The sequence below is a fragment of the Mustelus asterias genome, chromosome 1 (assembly GCF_964213995.1).
Source record: "Mustelus asterias chromosome 1, sMusAst1.hap1.1, whole genome shotgun sequence".
NCBI classification, from domain to species: Eukaryota; Metazoa; Chordata; class Chondrichthyes; order Carcharhiniformes; family Triakidae; genus Mustelus; species Mustelus asterias.
Window position 1 is genome coordinate 82,815,048 of NC_135801.1, and position 24,742 is coordinate 82,839,789.

Genomic DNA, 24,742 nt, shown 5'->3' on the forward strand with positions numbered 1-24,742 from the left:
ATGGTAAGATGCCAAAAAGAATTAGTTAAATACTTGAAGGGGAAAACCGTACAGGGCTATGCAGAAAGAGCAGATTATGGGATTATTGGCTAGTCCCAGCAAAAAGCTGATACAGGCATGATGGCCCAAATGGTCTCCTTCTGTACGCAATATTCTGTTATCCTATTTTCTTCTAACATGTGATAGAATTTCCAATATAAATGAGGGTTCAAATCTTAATGGGAGATCAGGAAGCAACGTTAATGATCATTTTGTAGGTAAAAAGGTAAACACTACGAAATATTTGCACCTGAGCAATCAAATAAAATGGACACAACGACCATCTGAAACAGCCTCCAAACTGGATACATAGAACTCTTTAATTAGCATATGAACAGAACCCACACCAAAAAGCATCATTCATTGTGAATTATTAGTCATTTCAAATTTACAAAAAACGCTGATTTAGATACAGATTATATATTCAGAGAGAGGTAGAATATTGTTGCCTTTATCTATATCACCTTTAGTTTGAACATTTTTTAAAAATCCCCATGCTCTCTGAAATAATGCAGAACCCTGCCTGCACCTAGATTACAAACTAATTCAATTCATGTCATTAATACACTATACACTGCAACCTCCCCAGTCTGGGATGCTTGAGATCAAATCATGTTTGTATTTTGGAATTCTCTGGATTATACAATGACGTTAGAAAGCTGAACCACACGCATGTGAACCAGAAAACACCGTGGATATAATTATTTTCCGGAAACATAAAACAATGATAAAATATTGCAAAGCAATAATAAAAAAATCTTTTACTTATCCGAATACCGTACACCTTCCATGTTTCTGTGGCGGAATTAAACAATGCAGATGACATCAAGGGACAGCTTGGGTCGGCCCGAAAAATTTATGCACAACTGATGTTTTCAAACAGCAAATTTCTGGACTTGAAAGACTAGTGTTTTGCTCAAAACAGTTTATAATATGATCAGGTAGTTTTATATCAGATTCTAATACAGTGTATCAATATATATTCAACTAATCCCAATAGAAAACAGATGAGCTGTTTTATCATTGTTAATCTGAAAGACATCGTACAACTTCTATGCAATTAAGCTTTACGTACATGAACAAGAGCTCATCAACTTGTTTGGTAACATAATTACAGGGTATGCTATTCATGTTTTAGTTTTTACTTCCTTACTCTCTTTGTTTTTTGTTCTTGTAGTTTCACTATTTCTGTTTGTTTAGACACACTGATAGGATTTGGCTGGGAAATTGGGAATAATGAAAATGGAGAATCTTCTAGTGCAAGAATTTATCGTTCATTTTGCTGTCATGGCCACTGCCTTCTTAATCCATAATTCATCTTTAAGGAGTGAAAGCATAAAACGAGCAACATCCCCTCGTGCCACTGCATTGGTAATGGGAATTCCATCCGGATCAGGCACAAAGTACCCTTCGTGAGTTAATAATTCTTTATCTGTAAAAAATTAAAGAAGAAACAATGAAGAAATGTTGATGATATGTATAGTCTTAAGTCGCTCAAACCTATTTTGTTCACTGGAATGGAAGCTAAGCACCATAATTAATTTGTACGATCTTGGGGAGTCAGGAGGAAACAGCAAAACCACAAATTCCTGAAATACTTCTGTTGCTTCTACATAATTAAAGGCAGCAGAAAATCCCATTAATTAGCTGTAATTATTAACACCCACATACTATGTCCCATTTTAAATTCGATTTCTTGTCAGTGCACGACAGAGGACAACATCAGAACTTCCCTCCATAATAGTCAGAATTGGGGATGTTCGTTGATGATTGCACACTGTTGAGCACCTTTCATGACTCCTCAGATATTGAAGCAGCCTGAACAAATTTGCAACAGGATCTGGACAACATTCAGGCTAGGGCTGATAAATGGTAAGTACCATTCACGCCACACAAGTGCCAGGCAATGACCATCTCCAACAAGAGAGAATCTAACCATGTCCTCTGGCCATTCAATGGCATTACCATCATTGGCGGTGGTGGGGGTGGCAGGGGCACGGAGGTGGGGGGTTACACTTGACTAAAAACAGAACAGGACTGGCCACTTAATACTTGGCTGCAGGAGCAGGTCAGAGGCTGGAATTCTGAGGTGAGTAATTCACCTCCTGACTCCCCAAAGCCTGTCTGCCATCTACAAAGCACAAGTCAGGAGCACGATGGAATATTCAACACTTGTCTGGACAAGTGTAGCTCCAACAGCACTCAAACTTGACACCATTCAGGATAAAGCAATGGACCGAATCAGCGCTCCATCCACCAACTTGAACATTCTTTCCACCACTGATAGAATGGCAATACTGTGTACCATATCCAAGACGCTCTGCAGCAACTCACCAAGGAGTTTCGACAGCACCTTCCAAATCCACAACTTTGATCACATAAAGGGCAGCAGCCACGCAGAACGTCCCATGTGGAAGTTCCAAGTCACACACCGTCCTGAATTGGAAATTGTTCCAGGTTCAGAACTGCGATATGTCACTGGGTCAAAATCCTGGAACCCCCTTCCTAACAAGATTGTTTGTATACAGACATCATATGGATGGCAGCAGTTCAAGGCAGCAGCTCACCACCACCTTTTCTAGGGCAATTGGGGGTGGGCAATAATCGTTGGCCTTGACAACAATGTTTACATTCCATGAAAGAATTTTTAAAAAATAAACTAAGGATGGAATTTTAACCAAAAATGGGTGGGTTTGGGCTGGTGGAGGTGTTGCACATTTTTGATCATGACTGTATCTCATCCGTGCACTCACTCCCATTGTTGCACCTAGCTTTCAGAAGAGGCAGAGGCTGCTGCTCAGATCCCTGCTCTGATTGCTGACATGCTCTTCACTGATATCCTCTGGATTCTGGTGCCCCTGAGGGCCCTACCAAAGACTGCTCTACCTGCACCTGTGCAGGGGCAGTGTTGCCTATCATAAGACGAGGCAGTACGTTGGGTATTGGCTAAATGGTGGGGACAGCAAGTGAGAATTAAGAGTATTTATAGTGGAGTTCTCACTTTAATGTCGCCCCTTTACATCACCCTTCTTCTTGATCAGTGCCATTGTCACTCTAACCATTGTGTTGTAGAATCAGCTTGGCAGAGATCAATGAGGCCTTGTAAAGCCATGGATGTGGTATTTGGTCATAGAATTATCGAATAGTTTGCAGCATAGAAGGAGACCATTCAGCCATCAAGCCTGTGACAGCTCTCTAGAAGAGCAACTTAGCCCGTTCCACTCACCAGCCCATTCACTGTAGCCTGACATTTTGGATATTAAATTAAACTCATTTTGCTTTTTTTGTGCCATTAATTCATTCACTTTAATCTGAATGTTATATGCATTTGGTTAAATATTTTAACTCTTTACCACTATTCTCTGACTTGAACTTATACAGTACAGTACAGTGATAAGCAGTTATCATTAGGCATCTTGGCTGGGATTTTCTGGATCCGCGATGGGGGAATGAGCCATTCACACCTCCGTTGACTTCAGCAGGAACTGAAGAGGCCAGAAAATCCCATTCTTTGTCTCTATCACACTTCACCCAAAATGCTACATGCTCTATAGCCTTCACTCTTTTCCTTAGATTTGTTCATTTCTGTTTCCCTTCAACCCTCCCCAGAATGTTACTGCCAGACTGCATGTTGCACCTTCATTGTGAAGAATATTTTTTATGAAGGTTAAGTTCCCTGTGCAAATTCCAGTATTAGTTGAACACTGCAATTAGTGAGGTAGTTAATTATTTAATTGTTGGACCCATATAAATGATTCCAAACATTTTACTTGTTGTAGTAAAATGACTACTCTGAGTCTCTGAGCTTTAAGCAAGCAAAATCTTATTCAAACATTTGCTGGGAGAGATTAGACCGATCCTGGTTGTTTACCCAAGGATCTCTCAATAATCCAAAGTCTGGGTCATAATTTATAGTTCTTGGTTCTTACATTGCAGTACACTGCTTGGTATGTTCCTCAATCATTGATGTTGCTTTAGCACATACCTCACATAAACCACTCAATGAGTAGGACAATTCATGCTTGCAGATGGTTCCTTGTTATCTCAGCTTTTGGCCTTGTGAGGTTTGTCTGTGTCTGGGGTCTGATGACTCCCCTTCTCCTTAAAACCTTGTTTACCCAAGTTGTGAATGCCATTAAATTTTATGGTTAGCTAGGTTCCTACAGTATTGGATACACATCCCATCATGCAATAACATTGGCTAAATTTCCCATTATACCTTGAAAGAGCTCCCACGACATTTGTCTATTCTAAAGCTGTTAATTTTTTTAGTCTACCACCTATTAATACAAAACCTATTAATGCACATTTAAATATCAATCTTAATTTAAAATAATTTCAGTTATCTCACTTTATACTCCTGAAGATTTTTTTATGCTATACTATGAATGTATTCATATTCCAATTGCATGTGGCATGTATTCATAGTAAGAAGTTTAACAACACCAGGTTAAAGTCCAACAGGTTTATTTGGTAGCAAAAGCCACACAAGCTTTCGGAGCTCTAAGCCCCTTCTTCAGGTGAGAATTCCCACTCACCTGAAGAAGGGGCTTAGAGCTCCGAAAGCTTGTGTGGCTTTTGCTACCAAATAAACCTGTTGGACTTTAACCTGGTGTTGTTAAACTTCTTACTGTGTTTACCCCAGTCCAACGCCGGCATCTCCACAACATGTATTCATGTCAGCAATACAAAATATTATGAAAAATAGTGTGCAGTATTATTAGGTCATCTTATAGAGACTTTTCAAATTCTAGTCTGGATGTTTAAATAACATATATTTAATTAATCACATTTAACATCCCAATAGCAAAAAGTGAATTCCACAGACTAGTGACCCTCGAGAAAATAACATTCTCTTATCTCTGTCTCAACTGGGTGATCACTTTTTAAAAAACTGTATCCTTGAGTTCTACTCTCCCTCACAAGGGGGAGCATCCTCCCAGCATTCATCCTGTCAAGTCCCCTCAGGTGATGATTTTGAAACTGTCATTCTTCCAATCTACAATGGATACAAGCCCAACCTGTTCAACCTTTCCTCATAAAATAAGGCCTTAATCCCACGTATCAGTTCAGTGAACCTTTGAATGCTATTTTGAATGCAATTCTATCTTTTCATAAGTAAGGAGACCACAATTGTCCAAAATACTCACCAGTGCAAATCCACACCTACATCTATACCCCCACCCCTGCCCAGCACCAACGCTACACGACCCCTCCATCACCAACTCTGGAAGTAACCTTTAGATTCATTTCAAGGTCAAGTAATAATATTATATGAAAAGTTTTCATAATTTGCAACATGTGATAACCCCCACGAGGTCCATGGGGAAATCATTGATTGTTCTCCCTGTGGGACTCGTTGAGTACAAGTTCCCCTGGTAACAGGTAATGGCCCACCCAGCTGAAACTCACCAGAGCCTTTTATAAGGCAGGCCCAGGACTGGGCCTGCTGAACTGTAGTCCCAGGCAGGGGCTGGTGTGTGTACACCACAGCAGTGGTTTTATTCTGCATTCTGTAATAAACTATGTTCCTTTCCAATCAGGCTTCATGAATCGTTACACAACCAAAACTCCAGTGAAAAAACAGGTTCTGCCAACTTGAGGACAGTGATTCATTTTAAGTATAAAAAGAGATAAACTAATTATGAAAGCACTTTAGTTGGATGAAATAAGTACAAGCAATTATGCGAGGACAAAAGCAATATCTCTAGAGTAAAATTACTTCAATCTGTATTTTTAAATCATATTTACTTGTGCCTGGTTTATGCAACAATTTTCACAATAAACGTGACACAACTATTTAATCAACATGCATAGAAACATACATGGAAAATAAAAGCAGGAGTAGGCCATTCGGCCCTTCGAGCCTGCTCCGCCATTTCATTTTGATCATGGCTGATCATCAAATTCAATACCCTGATCCCACCTTCTTCCACATCCCTTGATCCCTTTCCGACAGAACACAAAATTGTTGATGAAGTTTTAACTCTCTCCGAACAATGCAATTTTCACAAAGCCGAATCAAACACTTAAATGTTGATCCTTTTCAATGGGACAAAACCTACTTCAGTCTATCGACCTTGGGAATAATTTTAACCCAACCCATCAGGTGCGAACGTGATGAGATCAGATTTGTCACCCATTTTTTCCCCTATTTTACACTACATCCAATTTAGTTGCCACAGACATCAATAGATAGAATACTTGGGTAAATCCAGTGGCTCATCTGATCCAGACAGTTGCCCACCTCTTTTGAAAGAAGCCAGTCTGAAATTTCATGAATAGGTAGCACAAATGGTAGCCCATATGATGAAAATAAAAGAATATATGTCTTTAACAAGCACTTTATTTTACGGAAAACTACATTCCCAAATAGAGAGTTGGCTTCGTGGAGAGAGAAATAAACAAACACAGCGTTTGTTTCAGTCAGGCTCCAGGAATCAGGCAGATCAAGTTGCAAACTGGTTCACTGAACAATAAACCTGATGGAATGAGATTTTTTTTAAATCTGGCTGCAGAGTGAAAATTGACAAAGGGTCATCTGGACTCGAAACGTCAGCTCTTTTCTCTCACAGATGCTGCCAGACCTGCTGAGATTTTCCAGCGTTTTTTTCTCTTTTAAAACGATAGCTACTTTAGGGAAATGAGTTTAAAACTGATAATCTCAACTCGAGGGTTCACAGAATCAGTGATTTCCTTCATCACAATCCAAGTTCAAAAAAATACCACATTGCACAGAATAAAGGTCTTTCAACTACCCAAATACACAATTCCTTTCTGAATTACAACCATCATGCTGCCTGGTTGTCCTGAGCCTGGGGTTTCTATTGATTAGATGAGGTTGGCAGTTACTCACATTCACATTTAATTGCGACGCACAGACACAGATCACATTGAATTACTGTCTGCCCACCCATTTATCCTATCTTAGCTAGCAGCTTCTGATTTCACTCCATCTGAGCACTTCCATCACCTTCCGTTTAACTATACTGTCATTTCTTTGCAGTAAAATGTACAGAAGATCACATTTTAAGTTGGTTATTGCTCTTAATTGGGAAAATCGAGATACAAATCATTAAATAAAAAATACCAGTGAATTATTCAGTTACCCACCATAGAGCACAAATGAACATTTCTGTTGGGATATAGGTAATGTAGTTGTTTAACTAACACCCCATTCTTTCAAGCACATTGAGTCTGCGCCGTCTCTCTGAAGGAGCATCTTACCCAGGCCCTCTCTGCATTATCTCTGTAACCCTGTGCATTTACCATGGTTAATCCACCTAACCTACATATCGTTGGACACTAAAGGGCAATTTAGCATGACCAATCCACCCAACTTGAAAATCTTTGGAAGGAAACCCACACAGTCACCCAAGGCTGGAATCCAACCTGGGTCCCTGGTGCTGTGAGGCAGCAGTGCTAACCACAGTGCCACCATGCCACCCACTTTATTTGTAGATGCTACCTCAAAGAGATTTTTATGCTGTTCACATATGCTGTGGACAGAATGTGCAAAGCAAGGACCTGGAAAGAAAACACAGGTACAGCCAAAGCCAAGTACCAAGAGCAGAAATCCTGAGTAACAAGAAAAGCATGGAAAAATCAAACAGCGGGAGTAGTCTGCAGGGCTGGGAGGTGATTTAGAGATTAAAATTGTGAGTGGCATATACCGACCGGGTGGTTGAATTTATATTGTTCATTTCACACATCAAAATTATCCCCAGAAAATGGGAGCTGTGTATAAAGCCTGGAAAAAAAACAAAAGCAACTTAAAAATGGAATAATGCGAATTAAACTGGAACAACTTGAAAAATGAAATGGAAACCAGCTCAAGAAGAGATTAGAAAAGAATGTGGGGAGTAAGAAGAAGTGGTGTCGACAGAAATGAAGCTGGATTGTATATTCTCCTTTAAAATAATGCTGCCAATGTGGAAGTGTCCCCCAGGAACTATATCGGCCAGTGATATTTTCAAACCCAGGAACCGACCTGCAAACTACATCATCTCAAAAGCACAAATGCAATTTGTTATGCTTAAGTACTCAAAAAAAAAAGAATTGGCGACAGGATCTGTCCTGGATGAGGAGTAGGTATGTATTACAGGAAGTTCTTTTTACAAAGGTGCGTAGAATGTGGGGAGGTTGAATTGTAAAGCAAGATCTTAACCTGTTTCTGGTGCATTCTGAAGCCCTGGTGGTCTCACTGTAGTCCAGTTGAGATCCTGGCATTCGTTGTTTAAATAATCCTCCATCTCGTGCATGTTGATCAGTATATTGCGGATCATGGGAATCAAGAACCACCGCAATGTCCAGGAGGTCTGATGAGAAGTTTCAGCTTTAAAATAAATACACAATCATGATTTTATTCAAAAAGGACTATAGTATTTCCTTGATGTAATCCCCCTGTGAGATTCTGCTGTCAAGTTTATATATCCATGTCTTTGCTTATGGCGTTAATGGTGCAAATTGGACTCAGGTTTGTATAGTCATAGCCCTGATCAGAGAGTCATACAGTAATTAATCCCCAAAGTATTCAAAATTATTCAATTCTAGACCTAACAGAGCAAGAACTTTAAAATTTTTATCCCAACCAGCTTGGCTCCTCCTCTCAGAGTAGCTCCTTGTTGCTCCGATATTCCAACTGATAGAAACTCTATTGTGTTGCAACAAGCATGGGCAGATGTACACAGTTTAATATGGAATTTGGTTACAGTGGGAACAAGATAGTGACACAAGTCATATTCCATCACAGTGCTTTGGCGCCACTGGAAATACTATCTTTCAGATCCATTCTATTGACTTACATAAAATGGAGTATCAAACTAATCTGCATTCATCAGATGAAACTGAATGTAAGGTAGTAAGCCAGTGAAGGCCCTGCATCATCCCATTTCAGAAAGGCCCATTCCATTTGATGCCAATCAGGGAGTTAACTGGGCAGTGGCAGGTCTTCCCCAGGAAGATTTATATAGTCAAAATGATTGCAGTACATGAAGAAAGTGCATTTAATGATATCACAGAAAGTGTAGACAGATAGTTCTTCTTTAGTCAGTGCATGAGAAGTCAAGACCAAATGTGGTAGTCTTCAGGTAAAGCAGTTAGGCAGCAAGGGTAATTGAACCACAGAACTGATGTCCGCATTTTCAAGTCATGTGTTATTATTTTCATATTTCCATGATAAATTTCTTTACCTACGTTCACTACTTCTCACCACCAAAGCACTGCAGTTGCATCCTGACAAATTTACATTGGCAGTTTCCATTATAAATATGAATATAGTCTGAGAAGAACTCACGCTTAGTATACCAGGACGTCATTGCTATGATTCGAGTCACTTTTGCCTCACGCATAGCTGGGACAATAGCTTTTATTGATTCTGTATATCCTGTAACTTCAGAAAATATGCTTATTGGGAACCCAAGACAGGACATGACGACATCCTGCTCGTTAAAGTGTTCCACCAGGCTGTCAGTTGAGAAGATATTTGCTTTCACCACCTGCAAGAAAAGTAATAACATATAGGGAACAGATTAACTTGGGGTGTGAGTTGTCATCTATATTAGAAACTAAAACTTAATACAATTCATGATTAGTATAATTCTCCCTCTTTGGAAATCTTTTCAAACAAATGGGTTTCATTGAAGTACTCAGAAATATTTGATGTTACCAATGATTACCGTCAGGTTCTCATGCTGAATGGTAAGCTTGCTGGGAGTTCTTACAACAGCTTTCACCACGTGGCCCTGTTCTAGGGCTTGTCTCACTAAAAACTGTCCAGTTTGTCCTGTGGCCCCTAGCACCAAGAGCTTCATTCTTCAATGCAAAAGCAGCAGTCAGGAGGTTATATCAGCAGATGGCCGGACCTATAATTTAAAATGAGATCTTACATTGAAAGTAATTTTCTGGTAAATTTCTAGCATTCTTAAGAGGGGAGGGTGAACAGCCAATGATCATAGTCTATTTCAATACCATAGACATGGGTAGAAGCGGGGGAGGGGTGAGATCTTTCAGGCAGATTTTAGGAATTAGGCAGGAGACAAACAAGTAAGACTGCAAAAGGTAGTAATCTCCAAATTATTCCTGTTACTATGCACGAGTGAGTATAGAAATAGGATAGAACAGATGAATGTGTGCCTGAAGAGATGGCGCACGAGGGAGGGATTTAGATTCCTGAGACATTGGGACCAATTCTGGAGAAGGTGAGCCCTAGAGAGTCCATAGTCTCTTTCCCTGTTGCACCAGAAACATATAATCAAGAAGTCCTCCTGACACATTTCAATAACTCTTCCTTCTCTCTGCCCTTTACACTAACACTCAGTTGATGTTAGGGTAACTTAAATCCTATAGTCTATAAAAACTACTCTGTAGTTTTGCTCCTCTTTGTTATTTCCGTACAAATTTCCTCCTCCCTATCTTTCCCACCAGTTGGTGGCCTACAATGTTGGTGGTCCGTAATGTGAATTCCATTCAGTCTAACCAAATAGACTCTAATTCCTAAACAGAGCTGGGACCAATGTCCTCACAGGGCAGTTTGCTCATGCTGCTAGCGAGGGTTTAATCTAATTTGGTAGGGGGGAAACCAGGATGCACCATTAGAACAGGGAAACAAGATGCAAAAAAGTTTAGGAGAGACAGAGAATACTAGAATAGGAAATGGCAAGCTAGAGAAGGAGGGAATGCAATAAGGTCTAAATTGGGTTTACTGTCCATGTAAGTTAATGCACAAAATATGGTAAATAAGGTTGGTGAGCTGCAGGCACAGATAACCACATGGGAGTATAATTGTAGGAGGGAATGAATGAACTCAGTCTTCCGAGACCATGTAAAACTTCAACAAAAACAGCTTTATTCAACATGCATGAGGGAGAATAGTGTGGAGGAGCAGAGGGATCTAGGTGTATGTGTGCATAGATCCCTGAAAGTTGGGAATCAAGTAGATAAGGTTGTTAAGAAGGCATATGGTGTCTTGGCGTTTATTGGTAGGGGGATTGAATTTAGGAGTCGTAGCGTTATGTTGCAACTGTACACAACTCTGGTGCGGCCGCACTTGGAGTACTGTGTGCAGTTCTGGTCCCCACATTACAGGAAGGATGTGGAGGCTTTGGAGAGGGTGCAGAGGAGGTTTACCAGGATGTTGCCTGGTATGGAGGGGAGATCCTATGAGGAGAGGCTGAGGGATTTGGGATTGTTTTCGCTGGAAAGGCGGCGGCTAAGAGGGGATCTTATTGAAACATATAAGATGATTAGAGGTTTAGATAGGGTGGATAGTGATAGCCTTTTTCCTCTGATGGAGAAATCCAGCACGAGGGGGCATGGCTTTAAATTGAGGGGGGGTAGTTATAGAACCGATGTCAGGGGTAGGTTCTTTACCCAGAGGGTGGTGAGGGATTGGAATGCCCTGCCAGCATCAGTAGTAAATGCGCCCAGTTTGGGGGCGTTTAAGAGATCCGTAGATAGGTTCATGGACGAAAAGAAATTGGTTTAGGTTGGAGGGTCACAGTTTTTTTTTAACTGGTCGGTGCAACATCGTGGGCCGAAGGGCCTGTTCTGCGCTGTAATGTTCTATGTTCTATGTTCTATGAGAGCAGAACTCTGGCTGTAACTCCAGCTTGCTTCTGAGCTACTCTACTAATCATCTGTTCTTACATATTCTTATACCCCTTCGCATCACACAGTGCTATGTTTTGATTAGGTCATCAGATTATTACTTTGAATTAGTTGCAGTTCTGTCTTTGATCACACTATACAGATCCATTGTCCTGTGTACTTTAACTTTAATCTTTTTCTGGAAAAATGCTGTTTGAAGTAAAAAGTTTATTTATTAGTCACAAGTAGGCTTACATTAACACTGCAATAAAGTTACTGTGAAAATCCCCTAGTCGCCACACTCCAGCGCCTGTTCAGGTATGCTGAGGGAGAATTTAGCATGGCCAATGCACCTAACCAGCATGTCTTTTGGACTGTGGGAGGAAACTGGTGCATCGGAGGAAACCAACGCAGACACGAGGAGAACATGCTGATTCCGCACAGACAGTGACCCAAGCCGGAAATCGAACTCGGGTCCCGGTATTGTGAGGCAGCAGTGCTAACCACTGTGCCTGCCTGTTTACAATGTCAAAGCGTTGTTTTGTCAAACCGATTTCGATGGTGTGTTAATTGTTCCATCTTCCTGATACTTGATTAGTTTTCCAGAGGCACAATGGCTCCTCTAGACTTTTTGGAGCCTTGAGAAGTAATATCAATTCTCTTATTGTTGTTATAACCTTGGAACGATCCCACCTGGGGTGTGACTGTTTTAACGCCGTCTGGGATGTAGTTATTTGTAATTTGTCATGTCTGCCTGCAGTGAGTGTGGACAATACAGTGCTGTTCGTTTAACCCTTTCCACACATTCCTCTCGTGTTGCAGCCCACACTCCCTGGGATTGCCCCACTACAATAACGTTGTGACAATAATTGAGACCTGACTCAAAAAAGGATAGGACTAAATATTCTTGGATAAAAGGTGTTCAAGAAAGATAGAAAAGGAAAGAAAGGCTGTTTTGATTAGGGAGAATATAGCTGGAGAGGGAGAGAATGTCCTACATGGGTCAGAATTAGAGTCTATTTGGTTAAACTGCATGGAATTCACATTACAACCACCAACTAATGGGAAAGATACACAGGAGGAAAAGTGTATGGCAATAACAGAAAGGAGCAAAACTACAGATTGTATTTTATGGCCTATAGCACTCAAATTACCTTAACATCAACTGAGTATTAGGGCAGAGAGGGGGAAGAATTATTGAAATTTGTTCAGGAAAACATTCTTGATTTGTGTGTTTCTGGTGCAACAAGGGAAGAGACATTGCTGGTTTTGGTTCTGGGGCATCAGGTGGGTCAAGCAGATTGTATAATAGGGGAATTTTCAGGGAACATTGATAATATTGTCATAAGCTTCAGGTTAACGATAGAAAAGGACAGGGAACAGTCTAGAGTTAAAAAGACTTAACTGGAGAAGGGGGAGGATGAGCAATTTCAAAGAGATTTTGCATGGATCGGGCCCAGGCAAACAGATATGAAAAGCGGCTGAAAAACCTGTAAAGGAACAATGAGCTCCCTTTGAAGAAAAGATAGTTTTGGTATAGCCGAGGTATATTCCCATGAAGGGAAAAGATAGGACAACCAAATGAAGGTGGTGAGAGAGATGGAGAGTAAGGTGCAAAGCAGCAAAATGGTGCATATAGAACATAGAACATAGAACATTACAGCGCAGAACAGGCCCTTCGGCCCACGATGTTGCACCGACCAGTTAAAAAAAAAACTGTGACCCTCCAACCTAAACCAATTTCTTTTCGTCCATGAACCTATCTACGGATCTCTTAAACGCCCCCAAACTAGGCGCATTTACAACTGATGCTGGCAGGGCATTCCAATCCCTCACCACCCTCTGGGTAAAGAACCTACCCCTGACATCGGTTCTATAACTACCCCCCCTCAATTTAAAGCCATGCCCCCTCGTGCTGGATTTCTCCATCAGAGGAAAAAGGCTATCACTATCCACCCTATCTAAACCTCTAATCATCTTATATGTTTCAATAAGATCCCCTCTTAGCCACCGCCTTTCCAGCGAAAACAATCCCAAATCCCTCAGCCTCTCCTCATAGGATCTCCCCTCCATACCAGGCAACATCCTGGTAAACCTCCTCTGCACCCTCTCCAAAGCCTCCACATCCTTCCTGTAATGTGGGGACCAGAACTGCACACAGTACTCCAAGTGCGGCCGCACCAGAGTTGTGTACAGTTGCAACATAACGCTACGACTCCTAAATTCAATCCCCCTACCAATAAACGCCAAGACACTATATGCCTTCTTAACAACCTTATCTACTTGATTCCCAACTTTCAGGGATCTATGCACACATACACCTAGATCCCTCTGCTCCTCCACACTATTCAAAGTCCTCCCGTTAGCCCTATACTCAACACATCTGTTATTCCTACCAAAGTGAATTACCTCACACTTCTCCGCATTAAACTCCATCCGCCACCTCTCGGCCCAACTTTGCAACCTGTCTAAGTCTTCCTGCAAACTACGACACCCTTCCTCACTGTCTACCACACCACCGACTTTGGTGTCATCAGCAAATTTGCTAATCCACCCAACTATACCCTCATCCAGATCATTAATAAATATTACAAACAGCAGTGGCCCCAAAACAGATCCCTGAGGTACACCACTTGTAACTGCACTCCATGATGAATATTTACTATCAACCACCACCCTCTGTTTCCTATCCGCTAGCCAATTCCTGATCCAATTTCCTAGATCACCCCCAATCCCATACATCTGCATTTTCTGCAGAAGCCTACCATGGTGAACCTTATCAAACGCCTTACTAAAATCCATATATACCACGTCTACTGCCTTGCCCCCATCCACCTCCTTGGTCACTTTCTCAAAAAACTCAATAAGGTTAGTAAGGCACGACCTACCTGCCACAAAACCATGCTGACTATCACCTATCAATTCATTATTCTCCAAATAACTATAAATCCTATCCCTTATAATTTTTTCCAACATCTTGCCGACAACAGAAGTGAGACTCACCGGTCTATAATTCCCGGGGAAGTCTCTGTTCCCCTTCTTAAACAATGGGACAACATTCGCTAACCTCCAATCTTCTGGTACTATACCAGAGGCCAACGACGACCTGAAGATCAGAGCCAGAGGCTCTGCAATCACTTCTCTTGCCTCCCAGAGAATCCTTGGATAAATCCCATCCGGACCAGGGGATTTATCTATTTTCAGACCCTCCAGAATATCCTGCACATCCTCCTTATCAACTGTAATACTGTCTATTCTACTCCCCTGCAACCCAGTGTCCTCCTCAGCTATATTCATGTCCCCTTGCGTGAACACCGAAGAGAAATATTGGTTCAATGCTTCACCAATCTCCTCCGGTTCCACACATAACTTCCCTCTGCCATCTATAACTGGCCCTAAACTTGCCCTAACCAACCTTCTGTTCTTGACATACCTATAGAACGCCTTAGGATTCTCTTTAACCCTATCCGCCAAAGTCTTCTCATGTCCCCTTTTAGCCCTTCTAAGCTCGCTCTTCAACTCCCTCTTAGCCAATCTAAAGCTTTCTAGTGCACTACCCGAGTGCTCACGTCTCATCCGAACATAAGCCTCCTTTTTCTTTTTAACCAACAAAGAAACTTTTTTGGTGCACCACGGTTCCCTAGCCCTACCAATTCCTCCTTGCCTGACAGGGACATACCTATCACAGACTCGCAGTAGCTGCTCCTTGAAAAAACTCCACATGTCGGACGTTCCCAGTCCCTGTAATCTCCTAGTCCAACCTATGTTTCCTAATTCTCTCCTAATAGCCTCATAATTACCCTTCCCCCAGCTAAAACCACTGGCCCGAGGTTCATGCCTATCCCTTTCCATCACTAAGGTGAACGTAACCGAATTGTGGTCACTATCACCAAAATGCACACCAACTTCCAAGTCTAGCACCTGGTCTGGCTCATTTCCCAGCACCAGATCCAATATAGCCTCACCTCTAGTTGGCCTGTCTACATACTGAGTCAAAAAACCTTCCTGCACGCTTTGAACAAAAACTGACCCCTCTAACGAGCTAGAGCTATAACAATTCCAGTCAATATTAGTCAAGTTAAAATCCCCCATAACAATTGCCCTATTACTTTCACTCCTAAGCAGGATTGACTCCGCAATCCTTTCCTCAACCTCTCTAGAACTTTTAGGAGGTCTATAAAAGACTCCCAACAGGGTGACCTCTCCTCTCCTATTTCTAATCTCCGCCCATATGACAGACATCAGGGCGCAATCTCGCTACCCCACTCCACTGGTCAATTAGCATAGCGAGGTTGGAAATCCAAACGGGACAAAAGCACGAATCACGCCAGACGTCAGGCCGTTCTTGATAATATAATGGGCGCGAGGTTGATTTAAATATTTATAGGCTCATTTAAATGTGATTAGTGAGCCCGGGATGCATGCAATAGTCTGGGGGTGGGAGGTGGCCATCAGAAGGGGATCCATGCAGGGTGGCGATGTCCATTGGAGGTGGTTGACAGGTCTTCCATATACTGGATGGGATTCTCTGGCTGCCATTGCCCCAAAACCGGAGAATCCAACCCGAGGTTAATGGACATTTGCGTGGTCCGCTCCCCACCCACTATGATTCCCGAGGCAGGCGAGACAGAAGAATTCCCCCCGCTGTGTACACAGTATATGGGAGAATAGAGCAGGTGCCTAGCAGTCTGCAGCCGGCTTCCCCGGTGAGCTTAGGCTCCACTCCCCTCACCAACAGAAAACTCCCGGCTGCCCAAGAAATTGACAGTGTGGAAACATTACACAGGGTAGCTTGTTGTAAAAAAAAAGTTTCAGACTTTTGTGACACTTGGAATTTTTGGGGGAAGATTCCGCCTCAGGTTTATACAGCTGAAAAATCAGTCTGAATATAGGAAGTTCAGAGGGAAAAGGAAAAAAAACAAAGCAAATCGAGAGCATGAGAAAAGACTGACTGCAGACATAAAAGTGAATCCAAAATTCTTAGAAAGACATATAAATATTAAAGAGGTAGCAAGACCACAATGGGGATGTATTTATGGAGGCAGCGGGCATGGTTGAGATATGAAATAACTAGATTTATAGACATTTACAGCACAGAAGGAGGCCATTTAGCCCATCATGTTTACACTGGTAAACAAGGATCTATATTCTTGGATCAGTTCTTGGATCAGTTCTTGGCCCATAGCTCTGGAGGCTATGGCAGCGCAAGTGAATATCTAAATACTTCTTAAATGTTACGAGAGTTTCTGAGTCAACCACCTTTTCAGGCTGTGAGTTCCAGACTTCCAGCATCCTCCGAGTGAAAAAGGTTTCTCAATTCCCTTCTTAGCCTTCTACCACTTACCTTAAATCTACGTCCCCTGGCTCTTGACTCCTCTACAAATGGAAAAAGTGCCTTTCTATCCACCCTATTGATGCCCTCATAATTTTATACACCTCTATCTGTCCCCTCTCAGCCTTTGCTGCTCCAAGGAAAATCGTGGCCATAGCGATAGTTGAGACACTGGATAAATAGGAGGTATTGGAAAGGGTGGTTAAACTTAAATTGATAAATCACCAGTACAGAATGAGATTCATGTGGGAATACTGAGGGAAGTAAGGGAGAAAATTGTTAAGGCTTTGGCTATAATCATCAAATCCTCCTTTGATATGGGATTGGTGCCAGAGAACTTGAGAATTGCAAAAGAGTGTAAGGATCTACCAGCAACTATAGGCCAGTTAATTTAACTTCAGTGATGGGAAAGCTTTTGGAAATTATAATCTGGGACAAAATGAGCAGTCACTGAGACAAGTGGGATTAATTAATGAATGCCTGCATAGTTTTGTTAAAAACCAATCTTGCTTAACTAATTTGATTTAGTGTTTCGGTAAGGGATGGGAAGAGAGATGGAGTTGCTGGCTAGGAAACAGAGTTTGTGGCAGAATGGCTTTGGCCTTCACAATATTTATTTGGAAGAAAACTCTGCTGATCTTGCACTGGATGTCAGACAAACAATTTGACAATTTAGTGGAGGGGTCAACAGAGATGGTGGAGAGGCAGAATTGAATGTTGTCAGTATACATGGGAAAACTAATGCTATATCTTATAAAATGGAGGCTGATTCTCACAGCCTTCGCAATTGTCAGTCTGGTTGGCTAGCTTTTTCCACAAGTCACTACCCAAGCATCATCTTTTGCACCCCACCACAGTACACCCCACGCTCCATTCCACTGCCAAGCTCCAGCTGATGCCAAGATAACACTTGTACCCACCATTTTTATGTAAAATTCCTGTACCTAGAATCTCTAGCGGGTTAGGCTTTCCACCCATTTGAGGAAATTGGTCAAAAAAAATGGCAACAAGTGGGATTGGGAAAATTTGGTCCCACAGTAACGACTGAATGATGCTTTGTTACAAATGTTGGTAAAAAATCAATATTTTGTAATATAAAGTGAGTAAATTTTCTCTCCTTGAATAAATCAGAATTTTAGAATGTTACGTGAGATTAATACACTTTTTGGAAGAGACTTAAGGACACATTATCTTATTAATATATCCCTAAAATAATCTTTTAGTAATATATGCCTAAAGCTACCTTTTAAAATGGAATTCAACCACAACGCATGTTCTTGTCTAGGTGTTGCTTCTAATAAAGCATTACAATGGCGGCAGTTTTCCCCATTTTCAAATTAGATGATGTCAAGTTATATTTCAAAAACCAACTTTCATGATATTTTCTGTCACAATAAAATCAACTTACTTTAAAGCATTTTTCTAATGCACTTCCTCGATGACATCTCTTCCAGGACTAAAGGTTTCATTAATAACTGCAAAAAGCTAAAATTCCATTGAGGATAGCATGTAACAAATGATTGTTGATTTCCAGTTTACAATATAAAAATTGTGGGCCTTGATTAACAATTTGCACACTCAACCCAAATGTTGACTAACTTTCCCTCTGAATCATAAATCATGTTAGGATTTTGACTTCCCTTAGACATTAAAAAGTTTGGTTCTCAACGTGTGATAATCGGAAAACTATCTATAATCACCCTCTTTGGAACAAACAGATCAGAATTTATTTATTGTTAATCATTTGCGCTTGACATCAACCCAGTTTTCACAAACTAGAAAGAGACTTCATAACAAATGCAACACTAAGGCAAAGATTTCATTCTATTTGTATTATGGTAGAAATACATTCAGTGTTATACCTCATCAAGATGATCAGAACAGGAAGATTCTATCAGCAGTATTAAATCTGTAATAATAAAGGTCTGTTACATTTTAGCCACAGAAAGTATCACATAGTGGACCATATGAAGTAAGAAGGAATCTGTTTTAATTCTGATTAGTTGCAAGCATTCTTAGATATGGAATATTTAGAGTGGCCACAGTTGCCAACATGTTCCTGGAATAAGCCTGATCCAGACCTCCCCCTATGTGACAAAAATGTCTTTAAGGGTTCAACTACAAATAAAACATTAATATGACCTTAATATTCCTGGGGTCAGGACCTAACCTGATACCAGAGCTTGGAGTTAGTTTGTACCTTAACACTTGACTTACATTGGTAAGAAGTTGAAACTGCTTTGAAACAAAACTAAACTCACAATATAATTGCATCTTAAGTCTATTTTGTGATTTTATATTTGTTCCTAACTCTCAATTAGGAATATTGAGCTGGGAACATGGGGAGAAATTTTAGCAGTAACATTTAAGAGTCACAGGCTGTCAAATCATGTTGAGCGTTTTGAGTAGTATGCTAAAACAGTCCTGGTTTATTAACTATTAGAATTTGTAACAATATATGTGCTTATGAACAAGAAAAATCAAAGACTATCAGTTTGAATACAGTACCTCGCATTTAGTAGCCGGAGAACGTCATGCTGAGCATCAGGTTTAACCTCTGTTCAGTAAACGAAGACAAGCCACAAGAACTTTTTCACATGCGGGATGTTTCAAAACACTTCAAATCAATCAAGTATTTTGGAACTGTTGTTATGTGGGTAAATGCAAGTCAGCAGCCAGAATAGATTGACAAATTGATGTTTCAGCTCGCCACAGATGCTGCCTAACTTTTCAGGATTTTTTTTTGCTTTGGTTTCAGAACGTGCATGTTTTATGGTTGAACACAATTTGAGCTGGATTTTCATCCACACTGGCAAGAAATAATGAGAATGCGCGACCAAGTTGTTACTCTTAACTCTGTTACGAACTGCACAAACTAAAAATGCAACAATCCTTCCATATAACGAGGAGTAAAATTCTCCAAATGCTTTACACGATACAATTGAACAGGGTATACTCACTTTGTGGAAAATAAATCTTTTCGCAATCTGTGCTCCCCACAAACTGCGTTGTTTCCGGGTGACTGCCCAAGCCCAGCCCTCCCACCTCACGTTATTGATAACTCTGGCATTTCCGCAAACCCCAGCAGCAAGAAAATATTAAAAGGCACAGGCCGGAATTTGTCAGCAGCCAGAAAAGGCACACGTCTACCACAGTACAGATTGCGCGCGGTTAGGTACATTGGTATTCAAGTTACATGTCATACCCTATGCAATAATTAAAGCACACTTTACTGTCCTTGGATGTTCTGAAAGCCATGATGTGGAGATGCCGGCGTTGGACTGGGATAAGCACAGTAAGAAGTCTCACAACACCAGGTTAAAGTCCAACAGGTTTATTTGGCAGCACTAGCTTTCGGAGCCTCAAGCTCCTTCTTCAGGTGAGTGAGGACTTGTGTTCACAAACAGGGCATATAAAGACACAAACTCAATTTACAAGATAATGGTTGGAATGCGAGTCTTTACAGGTAATGCCAATTTCATAGAATCCATAGAATCCCTGCAGTGCAGAAGGCCTTTTGGCCCTTCGAGTCTGCATCAACTTGCCAACAGAACATCTTACCCCTAAATCCCCATCCCCATTACCCCATGCATTTACCCCACTAATCCCCCTAAACTACACATCTTGGGACACTAAGGGGAAATTTAGCATGGCCAATCTGCCTAACCTGGACTGTGGGAGGAAACTGGAGCACTCAGAGGAAACACATGCCAATACGGGGAGAATGTGTAAATTCCACACATCACCCACAGCTGGAATTGAACCTGGGTCCTGGTACTGTGATGCAGCAGTGCTAACCACTATGCCACTGTGCTGCCATTCCCTTATAGTCTTCATGCCAATCCATCCTCCATCTTAATAACCACCAATGCCAACTCACCCAGTATCCACTGCGGCCAGATTTCAGGAGCCGTGCTGGGATAAAATAAAAAGGTCTAAATATCTATTTCAACCTTTACCATATTAAAAAACACTCCATTCATGAAAGCCCATTGAAACATTCAAATCCCCTCAATTACCCAATCCCTTATAATAACAGACTTGTATTGATAACTGCACATCAAAGACACTAATTCTTTAATAACCTCTTTTGAGCTATCACCAACCTGTGGGCTTCAAGCTTCCTGCTAAGATAATTGAAGTGGAAAGCAGCCAAATATTGCTGTCATAACAATAGTCCTTAAGGTAATATCAACAGCTGTTGCAACTGCCAGAACAGATTTTTATCGATTGTCACCGACACCAGTAGCCAATTCTTAGATTAATTTTTAAAGGGGTGGGGTTTATATAATTTCACAGCTTGACAGATCTATAGACTTATCTTCCCTTTACAAGGATTTACATCTACCCTAAAAATTGTGACTACCACACAGTGTGGAAAGGCATTTGCTACAGTGAAAATGGGGTCTGTTTGAATTCAGCACTGTATTCAAATGGCCCAGCTGAGTTTGGTTTCCCTTGAGTTTGATTCACACCCTGCCCCATTCCCCCGCCAACAAAAATAGGATCTGTCAGAAATGAGGGTGGGACTTCCTAATCTGGATCCTGCCTGCCATTTTTAAAGGTTTATGGAGTCTCCTGACTCTGTGAAAATCTGATGTCATTGTTGCACTGTCAGAACAGTAGCCAGTGAGCACATAGCAAGGTCCCATAAACAGCAACACAATAATGACCAGGTGTTCTCTTTCTGATCGAGGGACAAATATTAACCACACCACAGGAGGTAGGAATTTTCCTGCTGCTTTTTGAAAGGTGGTATGGGGATCTTTAACATAAACCTGAAAGGGTAGACTGTACCTTGGTTCATCTCCGAGAACACAGCACTGCCTTAATACTACATTGAGATGTTAGGTTATAAAACAAATTCCACTATTCCGCTCTTTCTCCTTCCCCTTTTATCTATTATTTATCTAATTTTCCTCTAAACCATACAAAACTCACTACTTTACTTCCTGTGTTAAATCACTCCATTCTTCAACAGGCCCCTAAAGTACCTTCTCACCAATCCCTTCATTCGCAATGACAATTTTAAATGAATGATTCTTCCTCACTAATTCCCATACTAGAAGATTTTTGCTAGGAAATGCTTCAGAATTGCTCCTGCTCTGGCACCTTAACTTTACCCCAAGTGTAGTGAAAATCCCATTTACACATAAACAATGGAGGAGTGGAAACAGCACAATTCCTAGTCACAGTCTTTCTTCATTCATTCCATAAAAACCCTTTATAATTCATTTCAAAAAAACTTGATTAAATCTCCTTTATTTCTCTCTGCTCCAAAGGAAGTAACACCAGCAATACAAATTTCACACACAGTCCTCTAATTGTGATCCAACCAATGTTTTAAACTTTTTCATAACTTCTTTATCAAGTCCTATTTTAGAAAATGAAAATGTTAATGTCCTTTTGCCTACCTGCATTTGAATCCATAAATTGTATATTAGAAAAGTTTATCTCCTTTGGTATATTCACATAAAATTTTAGATTATGTGGATATGATTTGATTTGATTTATTATTGTCACATGTATTCGGGTACAGTGAAAAGTATTGTTTCTTGCATGCTATACAGACAAAACATACCATTCATAGAGTACATAGGGGAGAAGGAAAGGAGAGGGTGCAGAATATAGTGTTAAAGTCGTAGCTAGGTTGGAGAGAAAGATCAGCTTAATATATGGTAGGTCCATTCAAAAGTCTGATGGCAGCAGTGACGAAACTGTTCTTGAGTCGCTTGGTACATGACCTCAGACTTTTGTATCTTTTTCCTGCCAGAAGAAGGTGGAAGAGAGTGTGTCAGGGGTGTGTGGGGTCCTTGTTATGCTGGCTGCTTTTCCGAGGCAGCGGGAAGTGTAGACGGAGACAATGAATGGGAAGTGGCTGTAAAAAGTAAATCATGTGAAAGGTGTTTAATGTATGCCTGTTAGAGCTATCCATCTGGTGTGATAATTATCTCCACAAAGCCATGAGGCTAACGTTCCTGTTTACAACAAAGAATTAATAAAAGAAACTTGACTTAGCTGTTACCAGATGGATCAGAGTCCATTATAATTTTTACATAAACTCCATGGGGCCATCTTATCAATACTTCTTGGATTAGTATGTTTCTAGTTGAACAATTTCTTCTAGTATCAACACTGACTTTAATAACTTCACGCCTTCACCAAAGCTCCCATTTTATCTCCAGTAGATACTGGAAATGTGGGATTGATGTCTAGACATTTCTGGGGAGGGGGGATAGAGGGCTGGAGAGACGTGGTAGATATGGGTGTCATTAGTGTATCGTCATCAGTGTATATGCAGAAGCTGATCCATGTTAACTGGTGATGTGGCCTCGAGACACCATGCCCACGATAAAACCAAGAGGACCTAGGGTAGACCTGGGGGACTCCGGAGGTAACGATGCAGGGTTGGGAAGAAAATCCATTGCTGGAGATGCTGGGACCACTACATCAGTTACAAAATGAGGATCTGCACTCTTGGTATATATATGTTTGTTTTATTCTCCCACCATACTACTGAAGCCTACTGTGCTTTGTTAGTTTGAATGTTTCGTGTTCTACTAAACTTAATTGGGCAATTCACATATTCTGTATATCTTATGTCTGTTTTTGATTTCTCTCATTATGCCTCCTTCTGCTTCCTGCTAATATCTTGTTGACCGCCTAAGCACTTTGCAGATTTATTTTCCTGCTGAAAGTATTTTTTTCTTCTATTCCCTTGTTCTGTTCCTTTTCAAATGTGGTCTATTTGTAATATCTTCCATTCCTGAGGAAGGGTCCATGACTAGAAACATTGACTTCTGTTTTTCCAGATGCTGTCTATTCTGTTGACTATTGACATCCTTTTATTTTCAGGGTTTAAAAAAAAGTATTGTGTGATTAAGTTCTAGGAATAAAATAGCTAGTAAATAATAACTAATTTGAGAGTAATTAACAAATAGTGATCGCAGCATCAGTGAGCAAAAATAGGAAATGGTTATGAAGAGTTAAACCGAGGGATGTGAGACTGGAATATGGCAAAGTTCAGTGAGATAAAAAGGTATCACCCAAATTAACTAGATAAGAAAGTCGACAAACACAGCAATTGATTAGGAGTAAGGGATCTTTAAATACTGCACAAATTAGATACAGGGTATATTCCTATAAGACGAACACAGGTGAATTCAAGGATAGATTCTGAATCAAAATAGAGATCAAAACTAAAGTGATATAAAAGGGATGCATTTATTTAAGAGAGGGAGAAATTGCAGGTATGGGAAAGAGAGAGAGGAGATTTTGTGTTAAGTGTGGGAAGGTTGAGGGGGGGGGGAGGAATATATTGGAAACAAGGAAGTCGGAATGGAAGCAGCAGGGGATGCAGTGGCAAGTGAGTATCTGAGACTGGGGAGTGTAGGTATTCTCTGCCCATCTTTCCTTGTTGCCAGATGATTGATCATCCTTCCAGTACTGGCAGACTCCTGGTTTGCCCATCCTTCATAGTACAAGATCTTGGAAACCCACCTACTTGTGCTGTCATATCCCAGAACATCCACTTTTATTGCAAATATGCTTGGAACTACCTACAATATCCAGACCCTATAATTTATTCCCTGCTCTGAGCTTTTACATATCCTGGATTCATCTCTCAATATTGTCAGACCCCACAAATCCCATGAGTCATTCTTACTAGGAGCTCCTGTGCAATTGTACCAGTTACTAGTCTCTCATCCAGTTTCTCTGAATTATAACATCATTCTCTTTATGTTGCCAAATCTATTTTCCCGTCTGCTCACTCTAAGTTCATCT

The 24,742-nt window shown here is 40.8% G+C and overlaps 1 protein-coding gene across 2 annotated transcripts; it reads right to left on the minus strand.

Annotated features, from left to right (window-relative positions):
• Positions 1-525: 525 nt before the first annotated feature.
• On the minus strand, positions 526-20,113 carry LOC144494791 (uncharacterized). Of its 2 annotated transcripts, none has more exons than XM_078214153.1 (5): positions 19,918-20,113; positions 9,717-9,902; positions 9,335-9,536; positions 8,207-8,374; positions 526-1,471 (listed from the first exon to the last, which is right to left on the minus strand). In XM_078214153.1, the coding sequence occupies exons 2-5, from the start codon at positions 9,849-9,851 to the stop codon at positions 1,314-1,316; spliced, it is 663 nt and encodes a 220-aa protein (XP_078070279.1). In that variant the 5' UTR covers positions 9,852-9,902; positions 19,918-20,113; the 3' UTR covers positions 526-1,313. The 2 variants fall into 2 exon arrangements, with proteins under 2 accessions (XP_078070279.1, XP_078070269.1); XM_078214143.1 differs by having other exon boundaries at positions 19,466-19,922.
• Positions 20,114-24,742: the final 4,629 nt, after the last annotated feature.